The sequence below is a fragment of the Bison bison genome, unplaced genomic scaffold (genome assembly GCF_000754665.1).
Source record: "Bison bison bison isolate TAMUID 2011002044 unplaced genomic scaffold, Bison_UMD1.0 scf7180017864516, whole genome shotgun sequence".
Lineage (NCBI taxonomy): Eukaryota > Metazoa > Chordata > Mammalia > Artiodactyla > Bovidae > Bison > Bison bison.
In genome coordinates, this window is record NW_011495069.1 from 240,904 (window position 1) to 257,201 (window position 16,298).

The 16,298-nt window shown below is 58.9% G+C and overlaps 2 protein-coding genes across 2 annotated transcripts in view; one reads left to right on the plus strand and one right to left on the minus strand.

Moving 5' to 3' along the window:
- PADI6 (peptidyl arginine deiminase, type VI) overlaps nt 1-6,786 on the plus strand; it is a 20,880-nt gene extending 14,094 nt beyond the window's left edge. Inside the window, 8 exon segments of the mRNA XM_010830216.1 lie at nt 1-28; nt 1,347-1,454; nt 1,653-1,807; nt 2,494-2,650; nt 2,731-2,854; nt 3,862-3,932; nt 4,947-5,108; nt 6,050-6,786. Coding sequence (XP_010828518.1) covers nt 1-28; nt 1,347-1,454; nt 1,653-1,807; nt 2,494-2,650; nt 2,731-2,854; nt 3,862-3,932; nt 4,947-5,108; nt 6,050-6,283 — 1,039 coding nt within the window. The 3' untranslated portion in view covers nt 6,284-6,786.
- Nucleotides 6,787-7,390: 604 nt separating this feature from the next.
- Nucleotides 7,391-16,298, minus strand: part of RCC2 (regulator of chromosome condensation 2) — a 19,101-nt gene continuing 10,193 nt past the window's right edge. The window contains exons 7-12 of the mRNA XM_010830218.1: nt 15,460-15,626; nt 12,927-13,107; nt 12,539-12,644; nt 11,582-11,654; nt 10,122-10,199; nt 7,391-9,511 (exon numbers count right to left, since the gene is read on the minus strand). Of these exons, the coding sequence (XP_010828520.1) occupies nt 9,407-9,511; nt 10,122-10,199; nt 11,582-11,654; nt 12,539-12,644; nt 12,927-13,107; nt 15,460-15,626 (710 nt within the window). The 3' untranslated portion in view covers nt 7,391-9,406. The remainder of the gene's footprint in view (nt 9,512-10,121; nt 10,200-11,581; nt 11,655-12,538; nt 12,645-12,926; nt 13,108-15,459; nt 15,627-16,298) is intronic.

Consider the following 16,298-nt stretch of genomic DNA (forward strand, 5'->3'; position numbering starts at 1 on the left):
CCCCAACCGCCTGGGCCGGTGGCTCCAGGTAACAGCCCTGTGGCGAGGGGCGGGGGCGGGCCCAGGAGCGACACACAGCAGGCCCCGCCAGCTTCACTCAGCCCCCCGGCGGAGCTAAGCCGGCCAGGGACGGCCCTGTGCTCAGCGGGGGCCGAGATAAAACGACCTGCCCAAGCCCTAGCCACTAAGGGTAAAGCTTAGGGTCCAGCCTCCTCCCCTTCCGGAATGTTCATGTTCGGGACCAGAGGACACACAGCCCTAAGCCCCAGGTTTCCGAGGACCTGACATCTCCAGCTACAGGGTCCAGCTCAGCCCTGGCTGAGCACGAAGTGTCGAGCCCAGCCTTTTGAGGTCCGGTTCTCTGCTCACAAACGAGCCCTGCTCTATGTGGCAGAGATGAAAGAATACCGACCTCTGCCCCGATCTCACCTCAGCAGAACTCTAAGTGCTGTGAGAGCGGGAAAGCGAGACAATCGGATGAGTTCCTAGATCAGCCTCAGGGCTGTGGGTGCTCACGACGATCCTCAAGCTGAGGAGGCAGGGGCTGGCTGTGCAAAGGTTGGGGTGGGGGTGGGCTGGAAGTAGGAGGCCTTCGGGCACAGAAACAGCTGACATCCACCCCGTGTGGAACAGAAGAGCTGGTGTGGCCAGACCAGACCCAACAGTCGTCAGAGCTAAGAGCCAAGTTTTATTTATTGGGGAAATATTAAGCCAAGTTAAGGAAGGGGAGAAACCAATCCCAAGCAAGGTGACACGGAAAGATATGAATCAGGGGAGTTGAATACTCTGACTTAGGGTTTTAAAACTTTCTTTTTGGCTGTGCTGCACAGCACGTGGGGTCTTAGTTCCCTGATCGTGCCCCTGCAGGGGAAGCGTGGAGTCTTTTAACCACTGGGCCAGCAGGGAAGTCCTTGACTTAGGTTTTGAAGAGACCCTCTGGTTGAGAAATAGAGCCAACCTTAGGAAGGGACAAGAACAGAAGAGACGCTGATTGGAGGGTCTTGCAGTCATACAGGCAAGAGGCCGTCAACCCCAGGTGGCTTCACCTGAACAGTCCCAGAGAGGAGTCCACTGGGAACAGATTTTGGAAATAAAGTCAGCGAGGTCTGTTCATGGACTAGGGAGACGAGAGGAGGAAGAATCTTGGATGACTCATCAGGGCGACTGGTCAGGGAAAGCCCCCAAGGCAGGGGAATGCCTGAGCAGGGTTTTGAGGGTGGAGCAGGAGTTTGCAGGAAGCCAGGGGGAGTCTCTCTGGACCCAGAGGGGGCCTGGGTAGAGGGAGCATTGGGAAAGTAGCTGATGGAGCGAGAGAAACTCACCCCCCATCTCCCTGTCTCCTCCAGGATGAAATGGCTTTCTGCTATACCCAGGCTCCCCACAAGACTGTCTCCTTGGTCCTGGACACCCCTCGGGTCGCCAAGCTTGACGATTTCCCCATGAAATACTCACTGGTGGGGGCTCGATTTGACTGATCTGAACTTGGTCCGCCTTCTCGGGTCTGGTGCCTGCCGGGAAGCGATGGGTGCCGGGGAGAGGGCCCTGGTGGTGCCTGGGGGAGGCGTTGGGACTCTACCAGGAGTCTGGAATGGGTAAGACGGAGGCCTGAAGCCCCTGTCTCCTGACGGCCACCCGGCCGGGTCTCCTTCCAGAGCCCTGGGGTTGGCTACCTGACTCTGCACACCCAGGACCACACGGTGGCCAGCATAGATGTCATTGGGAAACTGATGGTGTCCCCCCCTGTGAAGGCCCAAGGAAGAGAGTACCCTCTGGGCAGGGTCCTCATTGGCAGCAGCTTTTACCCCAGGTGAGGCAGGAGGCCAGGTGGTGGCTGCCTTAAAACCAAGGGGAGGGACCCTCAGAGTTCGCCTGGATCCACCTGATTCCCAGGGGACTCAACGGGTCATCTGCTCTGGGCCTTAACCCATCAAGTCAGGCCCCCTGAGTCCTCATGTAGGAGACTGGTGGGAGAAAGGCAGACGAACCACTCATTCCGAGTGGCGATTTCCAGGGTTTCAAAGGAAGCACATCACATTTGGTTGGCCTGTTGACCCAACGGGATGTACTGCCACAGGCGGTGTGGCTAGATTTCTTGGTGGCTGTTCATCTGTTATAGAGCCAGGAAATACTTGCGTCTGGGGCTCAGTCTTTATCTAGAATCCCTTGGCTCAGTCCTGAGTGGAGCCAGAGGAAAGAATTTCAAGTTTTATGGAGGTGTGGTTGACTCACAATGTCTTAATTTCTGCTGTACAAAGCGACTCAGTTATACATACACGTGTTCATATTCTTCATTACGGCTTATCGCAGGATGTCCAATGTCGTGCCCTGCGCTGTGCAGTAGTAAGGGATTCTTAATAACCACCGTCCCCCGCCACGGCCTGGCCAATGGTTAGCGCACGGTATTACCTGAAGGTTGCCTGGCTCTCAGGGAGCAGTTGGCCGCCAACCTGGGCCACACCACCCCCGGGGCTATTCTTTCCACCTTCCCTTTAGCAAGGACTCCCGGAACATGAGTCGGAGCCTCCAGGACTTCCTCCGTGCCCAGCAAGTCCAGGCCCCGGTGGAGCTCTTCTCCGACTGGCTGATGACCGGCCATGCCTGCGAGTTCATGCGCTTCATCCCCGCACAGTACAAGGTGGAGGGCAAAAAGGTCTGTGTCGGGGGCAGGCGGGGATGTCTCCCGCCCTCTTCCGAAGACTCCTGCAAGCTTCCTCCTCCTCTGTTCCCCAGGACTTCCGGCTGCTCCTGGCCAGCCCCAGCTCCTGCTACAAACTGTTCAAGGAGAGGCAGAAGGAGGGCTATGGAGATGCGATGCTCTTTGAAGGGCTTAGGAAGGACCAGCTCCTTTCTAACGGTAAGGGAGCCCCTCGGGCCCCTGTGTCCTTTCCAGACGGCCACCTCCGCTTTGTCCCTCCTGATGGAAGGGGTCCTCAAGAAGCATGGGAGCATAAAACACGCCATCTTAGAACGTCATGTTCCCTTTCAGGGTAATTCTGGTGGTGTTAGGGCAGATCAGCCAGAAACCCTGGGGCAGCTGAGAGGCTGCTAGGATATATGCAGCGGGGAGCTTAACACACGGGCGGCTCGTGCTCCAGGGGGACAAACCAGATGCTACCAACACCAGCGTCTGGACCTCCCTGGGAACGCCGGATTAAGTATCTGGGCGTGGGGACTTCGGGTCTCTGGTCGCCCTTCAGGAGGATGTAGTGGGCGGACTGGGGCCTCTGCCTTTTGGGGACCCGGAAGGGGAGTGGGGGGTGCTTCTGTCGTTCAGTGTGGCCTGAGGACGGCAGCTTTAGCACTCCAACTGGGAGTCTGCTAGAAACGCAGAACTTCAGACCAGTCTTTGGGGTGGGGCTCAGGATCTCACGGTCTGAGGACTTGCGCAGGCGACCTTGAGCATGAACTGCCTATCACACACCAGTGACCCTGTCGTCTCAGTTGATGGCAGAACTGGGCAACTGAAGAACAACATTGAATAATGCGGTCAAGACCACAGGTGGCAGGCAGCCAGGTCGGGAGGCAGGGGGCGCCCAGGCGGGCGCGGGCTGACGGCGCTGCTAACCTGGCCCAGACTGCCTGCCTCACAGCCTGTGGCAGGCTCCCCCACTCCAGCCAGGGACGGAGGGGCCGGCTGTGGCGGTGGGCGTCCTCCTTGGCCTTTGACGGACCCCAATGGGTCTCCAGCTGTGACATTTGACCTAGAGTGGGCCCCTGGAGACGAGTCAGGCCACCCGCCACAGCCCCTGGCTGGCATGGCAGCCTGACTAGTGAGCTGTCCCCAGGACAGGAGTCTGCCCAGCCCTGGACCACGGTGCCCACCCGACGCCCAGCCTGCCTGCCCTCTCCTCTTTCCTACAGGGAGGGAGGCCATTACCATCAACCAGCTTCTGGCTGACGAGAAGATGAGGAAGCAGAATGACTATGCAGAGGTACGGACCAAGGATGGTGGGGGGACCTGCTCCAAAAGGCGGGGTAAGGCAAGGACCACCTCAGCAACGGGTCCCCAACTGCACAGTGGTAACTGACCGAGCATCACGCACAACACCCGACTCTAGTCCTCACAGGGACCCTATGAAGTGACCTTGCCTTGTCCACGCGATGGCGAGGCTCAGAGCTGATGCCAATGAGCTGGGAGACTGGTCTGAACCCCAGGGTGGCCCAAGTCAGCTAGTGTTGGACCAAAGTCGGGGCCCTCTCAGCACCCCCAGCTTCTCCAGGAAGCTCTGAGCTCCAGAGAGCACCCCGGGGCCTTCTCGACTCTTCCTGGATGAAACTGCCCGGCACCTCAAATCTTTGAAAACGCGAATCACGAGCTGTGAGAAGCGGATGTCCCAGAAAGTAAACAACCTCCTATAGGGAAGCAGGGGCCTGAAGGGCAAGGACGGGCCCAAGGTCTCCCGTTAGCACAACGCTGCTTGCCCCACTGAGTCCTTAGGGCTCCCAGCCAAGGCATGCACTGTGCTGTGACCTTGGAAGCAGGGGAAGCTTCTGGGCACTGCAGGGTGGGCAGCAGCCAGGTGGGGGTCCAAACAGCGCCCCTGAGTCCTTGTGACACGCACCCTGGGCGTAGGGTCGTGAGCCTTTTGTCATAAACCTGGGAGGTGGCTCAGGCGTTGGGTATTAGCTGGTCTGGGGAGGGACGTGCCCGGCAGTCCACTGCTGGTGTCCGTCTCCCTGACAACGACCTGAGGACCGATTTTGCCCTCGCCCAGGTCCCCCACTCTAGCCAGGATCAAAGCCCAGGGGGCCCCCACGTTACCATGGAATTGGGACTAGGAGCCGGCCCAGTGCTGACGAGCTGGCAGATCCTGGCCTGAGAGACCAGGCGTCTGCACTGAGCCCCGCTGCAGAGGGCCGGGCCCCTGCCCGCAGTCACTGCCAAGGAGGTCAGCTCCTCGGGGCTGCGCCTGAGCGCCCTCCCTTCCTGCCCCCATCCCCCGCAGAAGTGTATCCATCTGAACCGCGGCATCCTCAAGAGGGAGCTGGGCCTGCAGGAGGAGGACATCATCCCCGTCCCACAGCTCTTCTGCCTAGAGCACATCGCCAACGCCCCCCCCAGCGAGCAGACCAAGAAGCTCTATGCCCGGCCCTACTTCCCCGACCTGGTGAGGGCTGTGGGCTGGCTGGCCTCGGGGCTAGACTAGAGGAGGGGGCCCGCAGACAGGGGTGCCTGAGAGGAAGGGGCGGCCCCCCGTTAGGGGAGACCCCTGCAGGGAGCAGGTGAGCGGGGCCCATCTGCTGGCCACAAGACCAGACAGTCTCTCTCGTGGGGTCTTCGTGCATCTGCAGCACCCTCCGATTTAGAACAGGAATGGGGCATTTGGCAGTGTGGGTATTATGAGAGACCTCTGCTAGGCCAAGCCTCTTCCAACCGTGGTCTACACCTGACCTTTCTCTTACCACTGTGACTCCTGATGGAGGCGCCTAAAACGATCTGAGACACCTGTCAATTTCTTAAACTCTAAGCCCTGGGGACGTAGGACCTGCATTCAATCGCTAATGGTTCTTTTTACAAAACCAGGGAGGCCCTCTGGGCGTGGAATATAGGAGCCTTTCCTGGCCCCGGGAGAAGGGAGGTGTGGGTAATGGTGGGAGAAGCTGTGTTTGAGGAAGAGACGCTGGAGTGTGAAGTGGACAGAAGTCCAGTGACGAAACCAGGGGTAGAGAGCATCCCAGCAGAGCAGGAGAGGGGACACAAACGCGACTGAACGTCCAGGCAGGAGAAATGCAGTACAGGGGGCCGGGGAAGCTGCGAAGCTGGGCCCCGGCCGGGCAGGATCTGGTCTTGCTACTGAGAAATGCAGGAGTCACTGGAGGGTTCAGCGGAGTGGGGAGGTTTGCTCAGAGGGATGAGCGACGCCTGCCTGAGCACAGGCTCGGGGAACGGTGCGCTGTGCTCGTCTTTCCTAGCCCAACCGCAGACGCAGCTGCGTTTTCCCTGCACTGAACCCCATGGTCTTCCTTGAAGCCTAGAGAACTGGGGGGCTTTTCCTCCACGGCTCTGACCCCTGTCCAGGCCTGACCCACCTAACCGCCCCCCCGACAGCTGGAGATGGTCGTGATGGGCTTGAACCTGGGCATCCCCAAGCCCTTCGGGCCCCGGATCAACGGCACCTGCTGCCTGGAGGAGCGGATCTGCCAGCTGCTGGAGCCGCTGGGCTTCCAGTGCACCTTCATCGATGACTTTGACTGCTACCTGACCGAAATCGGAGACTTCTGCTCCTGTGCCAACATCCGCCGGGTGCCCTTTGCCTTCAAGTGGTGGGGCATGGTCCCGTAGACCACGTGAGCGCCGCCGGCCCCGCCCCGCCCTGCGCAGCATGCAAAGCCCGCTGTCGCCCCCCGACAGCGTGATTCGTGCTCTGCTCAGGGCCCCCCTTCCTCTCCCTATGCGTCTCCAGCTCCCCATTGCTCAGTGGTGGCAGTGCTAGCAGCCTGAGCCCCTGGGGAGAGCTTGGAAATGGCCTTCGGTGGAGAAGTTGTTGAAGGCCCAGTAAAGTCCTAGCTGTTCTGACTGCACCTTGGCCGTGACCTCCTTGTTTGGGGCGGGGGGTGGTGGGGACAGGGACTAACCGCTCAGGACGGAAAGTGAAACAGCTGGGACACCCGGGGTCAGGCTGCCTCGGAGCTGCCTGGAGCAGGAAGTGGCTCGGCTCGGGTCACGGTCATCTTCCCCAGTGGATCTTGATGCTTGAACCGCACGTGAGACTCTAGGCTGGGAGAAGGGAGAGGGCTCCCCTTTGGCTAGGTGGGAGCTGCTGGGGTCCAGTCCTAAGGAACTGACCCTGGGCCTTGTGGACAGTGGGCTTCAGCAAGGACAGGCTCCAGTCTCCTGGGTGGGCAGGTATAGCCTCTAAAGGGCAAGCTGTGCCTCAGTCCCTAGGAAGCCTGAAATGTCCAGGAGAAAGGGGCCCACTCCTGTGTCCACAGCACGAAGATGCTGAGGTTTAACCACAGCTGCTCCCGCCCTGCCCCCTGGAAGCTCCAAGCAGTCCAGACACTGGGAGTGGGGTGGGGCCGACAGGAGGGGCTGATCTGAGTACAGAAAGCAGCTGGCATCTCAGGGAAGGTGTTGGAAGGCGGGTGGCTTGGAGAAGCTGTCAACTCAGGCGGAACAGAGTCCACAGGGTGCCCCCTGGTGGGCAGCTCGCCACACTGCCAGGTGGGGATCTGCAGGGCTCCCTATGAAGGGCGGGGGAGGCAGGCGGGGCGAGGAAGCTTCCCCCGCCTCACCCTTAGCCAGCTGAGTTGGGCCAATGGGGCCTGAAGCCTCCCTGAGGGTCACAGGGAGCCTCCAGGGACTGCGGTGGAGGGGGCGGGGGGGCACATTGGGAAGCACTTCTGTGCTCTTCCTTGTTCCACTGAGAAAAAAATGCAGAAGCCAAAACAGAGCAAACAACGATGCCGTTTATTTAAAATGTTTACTCCGAGAAATATATATATAAAAAAGACAGTTACAGCACTAAACCAGGCACCTCAGCCGGACCACCTCCTCCTCCTGGGCTCCCCCTCACGCCCAGGCTCCGCGACGTCTCCTTCCTGAGCCGCACCCGCTCCCTGGGCCAAGTTGTCTCCCAGTTCCCTGTTCTAAAGGGTTTTCCCAGTTAGGAAGTTCATTTTACAATTCTGAGCTCCAAGCAGTGACTGGGAGAGAACGGGGCAGCCTCATGTGGAGGGGACGTCCCTTTCCTGCTCCAGCCCCGGCAAGGGGCCAGGACCCGGGTGGGCGCACAGCCCCAGGGAGCCGCACACTGTCCAGGAGCGCGGGCGCCAGGCCCGCTTCAGGAAGAGCTCTGTCGGGGGAAACTGAGGGGCTCTACGCAGGGAGGCTTGAGTCAGAGATGGTGGTTAGAGGGTGATTTGGACCAATCAGGTTAGTTTAGCAGAAGCTCTGGAGTTGCAGAAGCTTCTCCCCTGGACTATAAACACAGACAGCAGAGACGAGCGTGAAGTCAGACTAAACCTTAGCAAAGGTGCAGGCCGGCCTCCTGCCACGAGGCCTCAGGACTGGCCAGGACAGGAGCGACCACATCCCCATGGAGGAGGGAGCCACCGTCAGGAGCGATGGGGCGGGAGGGAAGAGAAGAGGAAAAGCAACGACTAGTCATTTTTGGCATTTTAACATCGAGACAAAAATGGTAACAAGAGCAAAGCAAAGAAAAAAAACAATAAAAAAGACCAATATTGAACTTTCCCTTCCACCCAATCTCACACTGCACCTCTCTCCCGTCTCCCCACAAGCACCACTGACCTAAACGGCTATTTTAAAGCACCCAAACCAGTCCAGACCCTCTCGAAACCAAGAACCTGGCCACAGCCGCCGCCTCTCTTGGGTCCGAGCAAGAGGAGGGTTCCGGGAAAGGCACCTCGTAACTCAGGCAGCGCCAGGGACATGCTGGTGCGCAGGGCACTTGCGGGGAGCTGGTCGCAGCCTCTGCGCTGACTCGGGGAAGGGGACTTCTTCCACGATCCCAACTATTTGGTAGCACAGCCAAGCAAATGTGACTAGAGAGTTGGGTTCATGGAGCAGGAACCCGGGCCTCGTAAACAGACTGGGCTGTTCCAGCAGGATCCAGCCAGGGGCTCGGGATAAACACAGAAACACGAAGGCAATAAAGGCCGGGACACAGAGGATGAGCCTCCTCCGCGGGGACTCCAGAACGCACTGTCCTGCTGGTCAGCCGCCGACGGCAGGCACTGGCGAGGCGACCCCGGCTCTGGAACCACGTCTGTCCACCCCCAAGTCCCCACTGGTTCCATGATCACCTGGTTTTCACTTGGACTTCTCTGACACCTAAAGTAGATATAAATGGCTAAACACAGACCCACGAGCCCCCACCGGGGGGGAAACGGCAGGTTCTATACATGTCACAGCCAAAAGGCAACGGGCTTACAGGCGGCCGGGAGAAGAGCAGAGCGCACGCGGCCAGTGTAGAAGGAGAAGCGGGAAGGCGGCGGGGACCGCGGGAACCGGGCTGCCCCCCACGGCCGATGTGTTTTCTGAGCACGTGGAGACCTGTGCCAGGCGGCACCCGCTGGGCTCACAATGCTCACCACAATGGAAAGGGGTGTTTTTGAGAAGTGTACAGGGTGGGGGAGGGGGGGGGCCTAAAAAAAAAAGCCTAGATTGCTCAAAGTTTCTGCTTCTTTCGTAGGAATGGTAAGTCAACTATGAGCAAATATTTTAATTAAACATTAAGGAGGGGGAAAAAAAACCCACTTTGGAAAGCATACAGAAAAGGTAGTTGGCGTTGAATCACTTATAAAACGGAGCCTCAGGGAGTCTAACAGAAATGCACCTTCGGTCAACTTTTGCTTCTGAAATTCCTCGCTTGACTTCCCGTCCCAGTGCAAGTGGACATGCCAGCTGCCGCGAGAGGTGTGGAGTGGGGGCTCCGGGGCGTCAGAGGGTCCGGGGGTTGTACTCTGGCAGTTTCCTGATCTTCTCCTTCTCCGCCTCACTTTCGTCTCTTGCAATCACCAAGGAGTGTGAGTAGCCCATGGCCACCTAGGGGGACACGGGCACCGGGTGGGCAAGGGCGCGTCAGCCACGCACTGAGTTTGGGGTTGACAAGCTCAAGGCTGACCGTGGGACACTGGGAAGCTAGGCTGGCCAGGGGTCAGCACAGAGGTCAAAGCGGAAGCACCTTGGAAAGCTCAAAAAGGCCCCGACTGAGGACCCCCAGTGTCGGCGAGACCGCCTCCAACCGTCTGGGCCCCCAGCAGGCCTGGACACCGACGGCCAGCAGAGGCCAGCGGCTCCCTCTGCCCCTCTGAACCACAGCCCTGCCTCGTGGGAAGGACAAGCCCCTCGCGTCTCAGTGACAAGGGCTGGCGCCCGCAGGGGCCTCACCCCGCCACCTGCCCCACAGCCTCGGGGGAAGGCAAGATGCAGACAGGAGCAGGCGCCCACACTGGAGCGAACTGGCTGTGCTGGGCATGGCCGGTGGCCCTCAGGGTGAGTGCGGCTCGCCTCTGTGCCAGCCTGGTCGCCCACCAGAAAGCCCCAGAGTGGTGCACAGGGACACGGCAGGCGAGACCAGGCAGCGTGCGGAGGGCAGAGGCAGATGAGCGCAGCCTGGGCCACCTCTCCCTGCTCCCCAGGGCTCCCCACTCACTTGCTCTGTGAAGATGCCGTCAAGCGTCTTCACCTCCTGAGCTGCTGTGGAAGACTTGGGCTTGTGGTCCCCGTAGCCCTGGTGAGGCAAAGAGAGGGATGCTCGTGCACACCAGCCGGCAAGTGGGCACCAAGGCAGCCTGCCTGGGCCTCCCATGGACCCAGGGCCTCTGTGGCTAAGCCCCGCCGTCTCAGACCCGAGGCCAGGCCTGGGCAGCAACGGGCACCCCCAGGCGCCAGCAGGTGCCCTGTCCTAACCCCAGGACCGAGGTGCTAAACACGTGAGCTGTAGGGTTTCTGCTGCCTTCTGGGGAGAGTCCCCAGACGGCAGCACGGTGAGCCCGGGGGAAAGGTGGCCTCAGCCCTCAGGGCTCCTAGGCCGCACGTGCTGGCTGTCCCCTTCCCCACCTGTGTCCACGATCAGCAGGGACTCCAGGACATGGGACGGAGGGGCAGCCCGGGCCTGGGGATGGAGGAGCAGGGGGGGCACAGAATACGTGCCACGGTGTGAAGGCCTTCCAGCCCAGCTCCAACAAGGGCCCCCACGGAGGGCCAGCTTCCTCTGCCACCAGCCAAGGGCCACACGGGCTCCTCAACTCTGAGAGGCTGCCCCCAAAGTCCACCTTGTTCCCTCCAAGTCTCCAAATCGATACTCAGAGTCTATTTCTGACAGAAGCTAGGGACATCTCTAAGAACAGCCCGTAAAGACTGGGCCAGGTTCTCATCGCTTTCAAGGTTCCAGCATGTTCAAGGCCACCGGCCCTGGAGATGGCACAGGAGTCGAGAAGCACCCCATTGCCCCACACCCATGGCAGGGGGACAGGAAACAGGCCTCGTTTCCAGCAGGAAACACAAGAGCCAGGCTGATGATCAAACCACGAGGACAGGCAGGCGTCAGGGTGAGCCCCAGCCCAGCTGTTCTTGATGAAGACGTTGAAAGTTCGGAACTCATCACGCCCAGAAGCTCTGGGTGAGAAGACCAAGTGTGTGGGGAAGGTTAATCAGTCCAGTAACTGAGGTTAAAAGCAGGAACACAGACAAACTTATTGGGAAAAATGAGGGAACAATGTCCCCAAATGACCTCAGAGGCTGGAAACCAGGAAGACTGGATACATGGTCACGCTGGGCCCACGGTTTAGGAGGACACGCTGATCCTGTAGCTTGAAACCCTCTTGGGGAGAGCGAAGAGCAACCAGCCTCTCTCCTATCGCGTCATCCCACAAGTACCGTTTACACAATGTGAGGGGAAATAGGACCTGGAACTTCCCAGTTTCCACTAACAATGTGGCCAGAAAGGACTTTCAAAAAAGCACCTGATCTTTGAAAGCTGAAGCGACACCTCAGACCTGCATGCTACAAGGACACGGACCCACACACGCACACACCTCCTTTCTGCGCATTTTCAGGAGGCGGCTCAGGAGCCCAAGCGGGGCTCTGCCCACCAGGCAGGGGCCAGCTTACCAGCTCCCCGAAGGTCGGCGAGGGGCCCCAGCTGATCGTGCTCTCGTCCGCAGCCACGATGATGCTGCTCTTCCTGCAAAAGGGCGCAGCCGTCAGCCCGGCGTCCAGCAGCCCAGCCCCACACCCCACCACCCAGCGGCCCCAGGCGCTTTCGTGGGCTCCCTGAAGGGCGCGAAACTACCAGCATAAACCCAGCTGGCCCCACCAAGCCTCCATCTGCGCCAGCACAGCATGGGGCCAGGGAGCGCCTCCTGAAGCCCGCTGTCTGGAGCAGACCCAAACAGGAGAAGCCCTCAGCGCCCGGAAACACGGGCCCCCATCTCCCCCCCATGCCCACTCTTAGTCCTTGGGCCCTTAGGGCAGGAGGTCACTTTCAGAGCAACAAACACACTGGGAAAAGGAAGACACCCCAAACCAGGATGAAGAGCTCATTCCGAAGGGGTGGAACCTGCTGGACAGGAACCTGGGTGGGGCCACAGGTTTCAGATTATAGCCACACCGACCCAACCACCACAGAGCCACCTCCCCCAAACCTGGCAGGTGACGGACATCACCAAACTCCTCCCCGAGAAGTGCTACATAGCTCAACAAGTACCCTCAAAATAAACAGAAAACCACCGACTTAAGATCACTTTCTGAGTCCCACTGTATCACAGTAACTTAAAATGTCCTAACTAAACAGGATTTTGAACCTGCACCATGGATAGAGCACATCAACTTTGAAAAGTGAAACCCTCAGTGACTTTCTGCAGCGGCAGGAAAGGGAGTCACCTGTCCAAGGACCTCCCAACGCCCCTTGCTCTGAGCAGAGTCCCTCCCCTCCAGACTCTGGAATTCGGGGCACCTGACACCCCAGCGGAAGAGTGGAGCCCTCTAGGAACAGGGCACCTCCTGTGTGTGTCCAACATGCCCAAGGCAGGGGCAGACGTCCCGCTTACGGGAGACACGGTCACGTACCCACAAGCTAGGCTCCGGATTCTCCAGCCACAGAGGTCCTGCACGGCCTTCGGGTACATGGTGGACTCCCGGGACGTGTTGGTGGCCCCCCAGAAAAACAGACCACCTGGGAAAGAGAAACACGCCCACTGTCACCGTCATCCCAGGAGCTGAGCGCCTCCTCATCTCAGCAGCATCGACGAGAGAAGGAGAGGAAGGGGACCCTCGAGGCACGAGGGACCACAGAGAGCTTTGGCCAAAGAGCCTGGGCGGTTGACGAAATCAGGTCCCTGGTCTCAAACACGGCAGAGGCCACGGCCACTGGTCTCCCCAGTGGAGCACGCAGCCAGGCAGGGAAACCGGGACTCTGGACGCCATCCTCCCATGGCCCAGACAAGGAATCACTGACCTACTTCACTGACGGCGAAGGAGCAGGTGTAGCCAGCATAGATCTGGGACGCCCCACGCCCCGGGAAGTCGAACAGCTTCACCAGTCGAGGGACCATCTCGTCCTTCTGCTCGGCGTGGCCCAGCCGGCCGTAGCCTCCGAAGCCCCAGGAGAAGACCCGCTTCTGGGAGTCCAGGACCAGCTGCAGGAGGGACAAAGCACAGCGCTGGGACGGGACGCACAGGGGGCTGCTGCTCTGCGAGTCTGCGGCCGTGGCCGAGGGCCCAGGGCAGACACAGCGAGGCGACCCCTGCCTGCCTCGGACAGGGGAGGGGCCCGCCAGCAGCAGGGGGCACAGCCAGGGCGCCTACTGCTTCCTCGGCCGTTCCTAAGACACGGCTATTCAAGGTGTGAGCCTCCCCCTTCCCATTTCAGTGATGTCCCTAAGACACGGCTATTCAAGGTGTGAGCCTTCCCCTTCCCATTTCAGTGATGTCCCTAAGACACGGCTATTCAAGGTGTAAGGCTTCCCCCTCCCCATTTCAGTGATGTCCCTAAGACACGGCTATTCAAGGTGTGAGCCTTCCCCTTCCCATTTCAGTGATGTCCCTAAGACACGGCTATTCAAGGTGTAAGGCTTCCCCCTCCCCATTTCAGTGATGTCCCTAAGACACGGCTATTCAAGGTGTGAGCCTTCCCCTTCCCATTTCAGTGATGTCCCTAAGACACGGCTATTCAAGGTGTAAGGCTTCCCCCTCCCCATTTCAGTGATGTCCCTAAGACACGGCTATTCAAGGTGTAAGCCTCCCCCTTCCCCATTTCAGTGATGTCCCTAAGACACGGCTATTCAAGGTGTAAGCCTTCCCCTTCCCCATTTCAGTGATGTCCCTAAGACACGGCTATTCAAGGTGTGAGCCTTCCCCTTCCCCATTTCAGTGATGTCCCTAAGACACGGCTATTCAAGGTGTAAGCCTTCCCCTTTCCCCATTTCAGTGATGTCTCTAGAGCAGGTCGCCGCACTCCACTTCCTCTTTCAGCCCTGACTCAACTGCAGACAGAGCCCTGAGGAAGAGCCCTGCCCACCTTGCATCCTTCTTCAGGTGGGTTCACATCACACAGCTGATGTCCACCTGGCCAAGGCACAGTGCGCGTGGTGACAAGTCACAATTTAACCCATCTTCACGTGCACCCCAACGTTCACCGTAGCATTCCTTACAACAGGCAAGACGCGGAAGCTGGATGGACAACACGGAAGACGAATGGATAACACAGACGCGGAATGGACAACACGGAAGCTGAATGGACAACACGGAAGCCGAATGGACAACACGAAAGACGAACGGGTAAACGAGGTGTTTGCCTGGCAGCCTGGACGGGAGGGGAGTTTAGGGGAGAATGCCCCTGAGATGAACAGAACACTGTTAACCGGCTACACTCCAGTATAAGATTAAATAAGTTAAAAAAATTTTTAAATTAAAACACCAATTCCTCTTCTGGAAAAAAAAAGGATACAAACGCTACGGACTACGACTCAGCATCAAAGCAGGACTGTCGTCTGCAGCGGCCGGAGGGGCCTGGAGGCCATCACAGGAAGTGAGACCAAGTCAGGAAGGGAAAGCCACAGGGCATCACTGGTCCAGAACACAACGAAAAGCAGCTCATTTATGAAACAGAAGCAGGCTGACAGACCAAGAGAGCAAACTCACGGCGACCACAGGGGAAGTGGGGGGCAGGGGAGTAAATTCCCAGTCTGGGTTAGCAGACACACACCAAGGAGACAGCCAGAAAGGTCCTGCTGCAGCGCAGGGAACTACATCCGGTGTCCTGTAGCAAACCCTCATGGGGAGGAATACGGAAAAGAACACGGAACGCGTACGACCCCTCTGCTGGAAAGCATGAACAAGCACAACGCGATCACCCAGCCACACTGCAATTAAAAATCCATCTTCCTCTCTCCCGTCTCCTTGACGTCTGGTGTTTGGATCGTGTAAATGTAGAGCCCATAAACATGATTTGAGGTCAGAGGCGTGAGTACGATCCGCTTCTTCTGACATGCTGTGCGAGCAGCAGCACTGGACGTGAAGGGACTGAGACCGCCCAGTCCTGAGGTCACGCAGCCAGCTGCCCACATACAGAGACTGACCCGTTCCTCAACGCTCAGCAGGACAAGGAAGACGAGCCCCAAGTCCGACGCTCAGCCATTTGCAGGCAACTGAGATAAAAAGACGCACACACACACGTTTCATCGCCTTGATCCGAATTGACCTGTAAGTAAACACCCTCAGTGCCTGAACCCATTCAACGCCCTGAGATACCATCAACCTGGAAAGACAGAAGACTAAAGATAGAAACAGAAAACCCTTCTGTTTGAAGGGTTTGACCCCAAGCTAAAGTCAGTCCACTCAGCCCCGTCTGTGGACGCCATGCAGAAGCTGGCAGGTGAAAATGATGCCCCCAGACATCCGACGGTGTGCGCCCTCCAGGCGGCCAGGGGCCGTTATTTGCTTTGCAAAGCCCAGGGTCTCCACTGAGGTGAGAAGCACTGAAGCCTTACCGTGTGGTTAGCGCCGCAGGCCACATCCCGCACCACCACATTCGGGACGGGCAAGATCTGGCCGTCTTTTGTCTTCTCGATGAAGATGGCCACACGCCGGGGCACTAGCTCGCAGTCATACTCTATCCGCTGCGCCCGGGCAATGAACTTGCCGTCCGAGTTGTGTCCTGCAGTGACCACAGAGGTAGCCATCAGTCAGCAGGGACCAGAGCGCAGGGCACCTGTCCAGTCTAGCCAGGCCTCACGGGGACTTTGGTCAGCCAAGGTAGCATCCTCCTATCTGAGGCATGTCCAGGGCATGGAATTGATATTGTGGGTTGAAAGCAGTTACTTTAAAAAATGAACAGAAATCAGAATAAGAAACACCCAAGGGCACGGTCCCTAACAGGGAGATTTGTGAAAACCCCTCTGTCTGCGTGGCTAAGGCTGGGCTGGGGCCAGACACGCGGGAGGCTCTCATACCCACAGGCTGGTCTGCTCCATGCCCACGCTGGGGCCTCCGGGGGCCTCCACGGGCCAGAAAGGCCAACCCGTCCCCAGCGACCCCACATACTAGAGTGGCTGTCAGAACCAGGCACGCTGTCGTCTCTGCTGCGCTGACCCAGGAAGTCTGTCGCGGGGGCGCGTGCACAGCGCGGAACTCAAGCTCTAACTCCCCGAGACCACCGTGGGTTCAGACAACGGGCCTGAGGGCTTGTTCTCCAGCAAGCTGGGGAGTTAGGACTAACGGGCTCCAGACACAAACGAGGCCAGTCCCGCAGGGCCCCTCCAGCGAGGGTACCAAGCCCGGGAGTCTAGGCATCCGCGCCGCAGCGGGGGCGGGCGCCCGGGACTCGCTG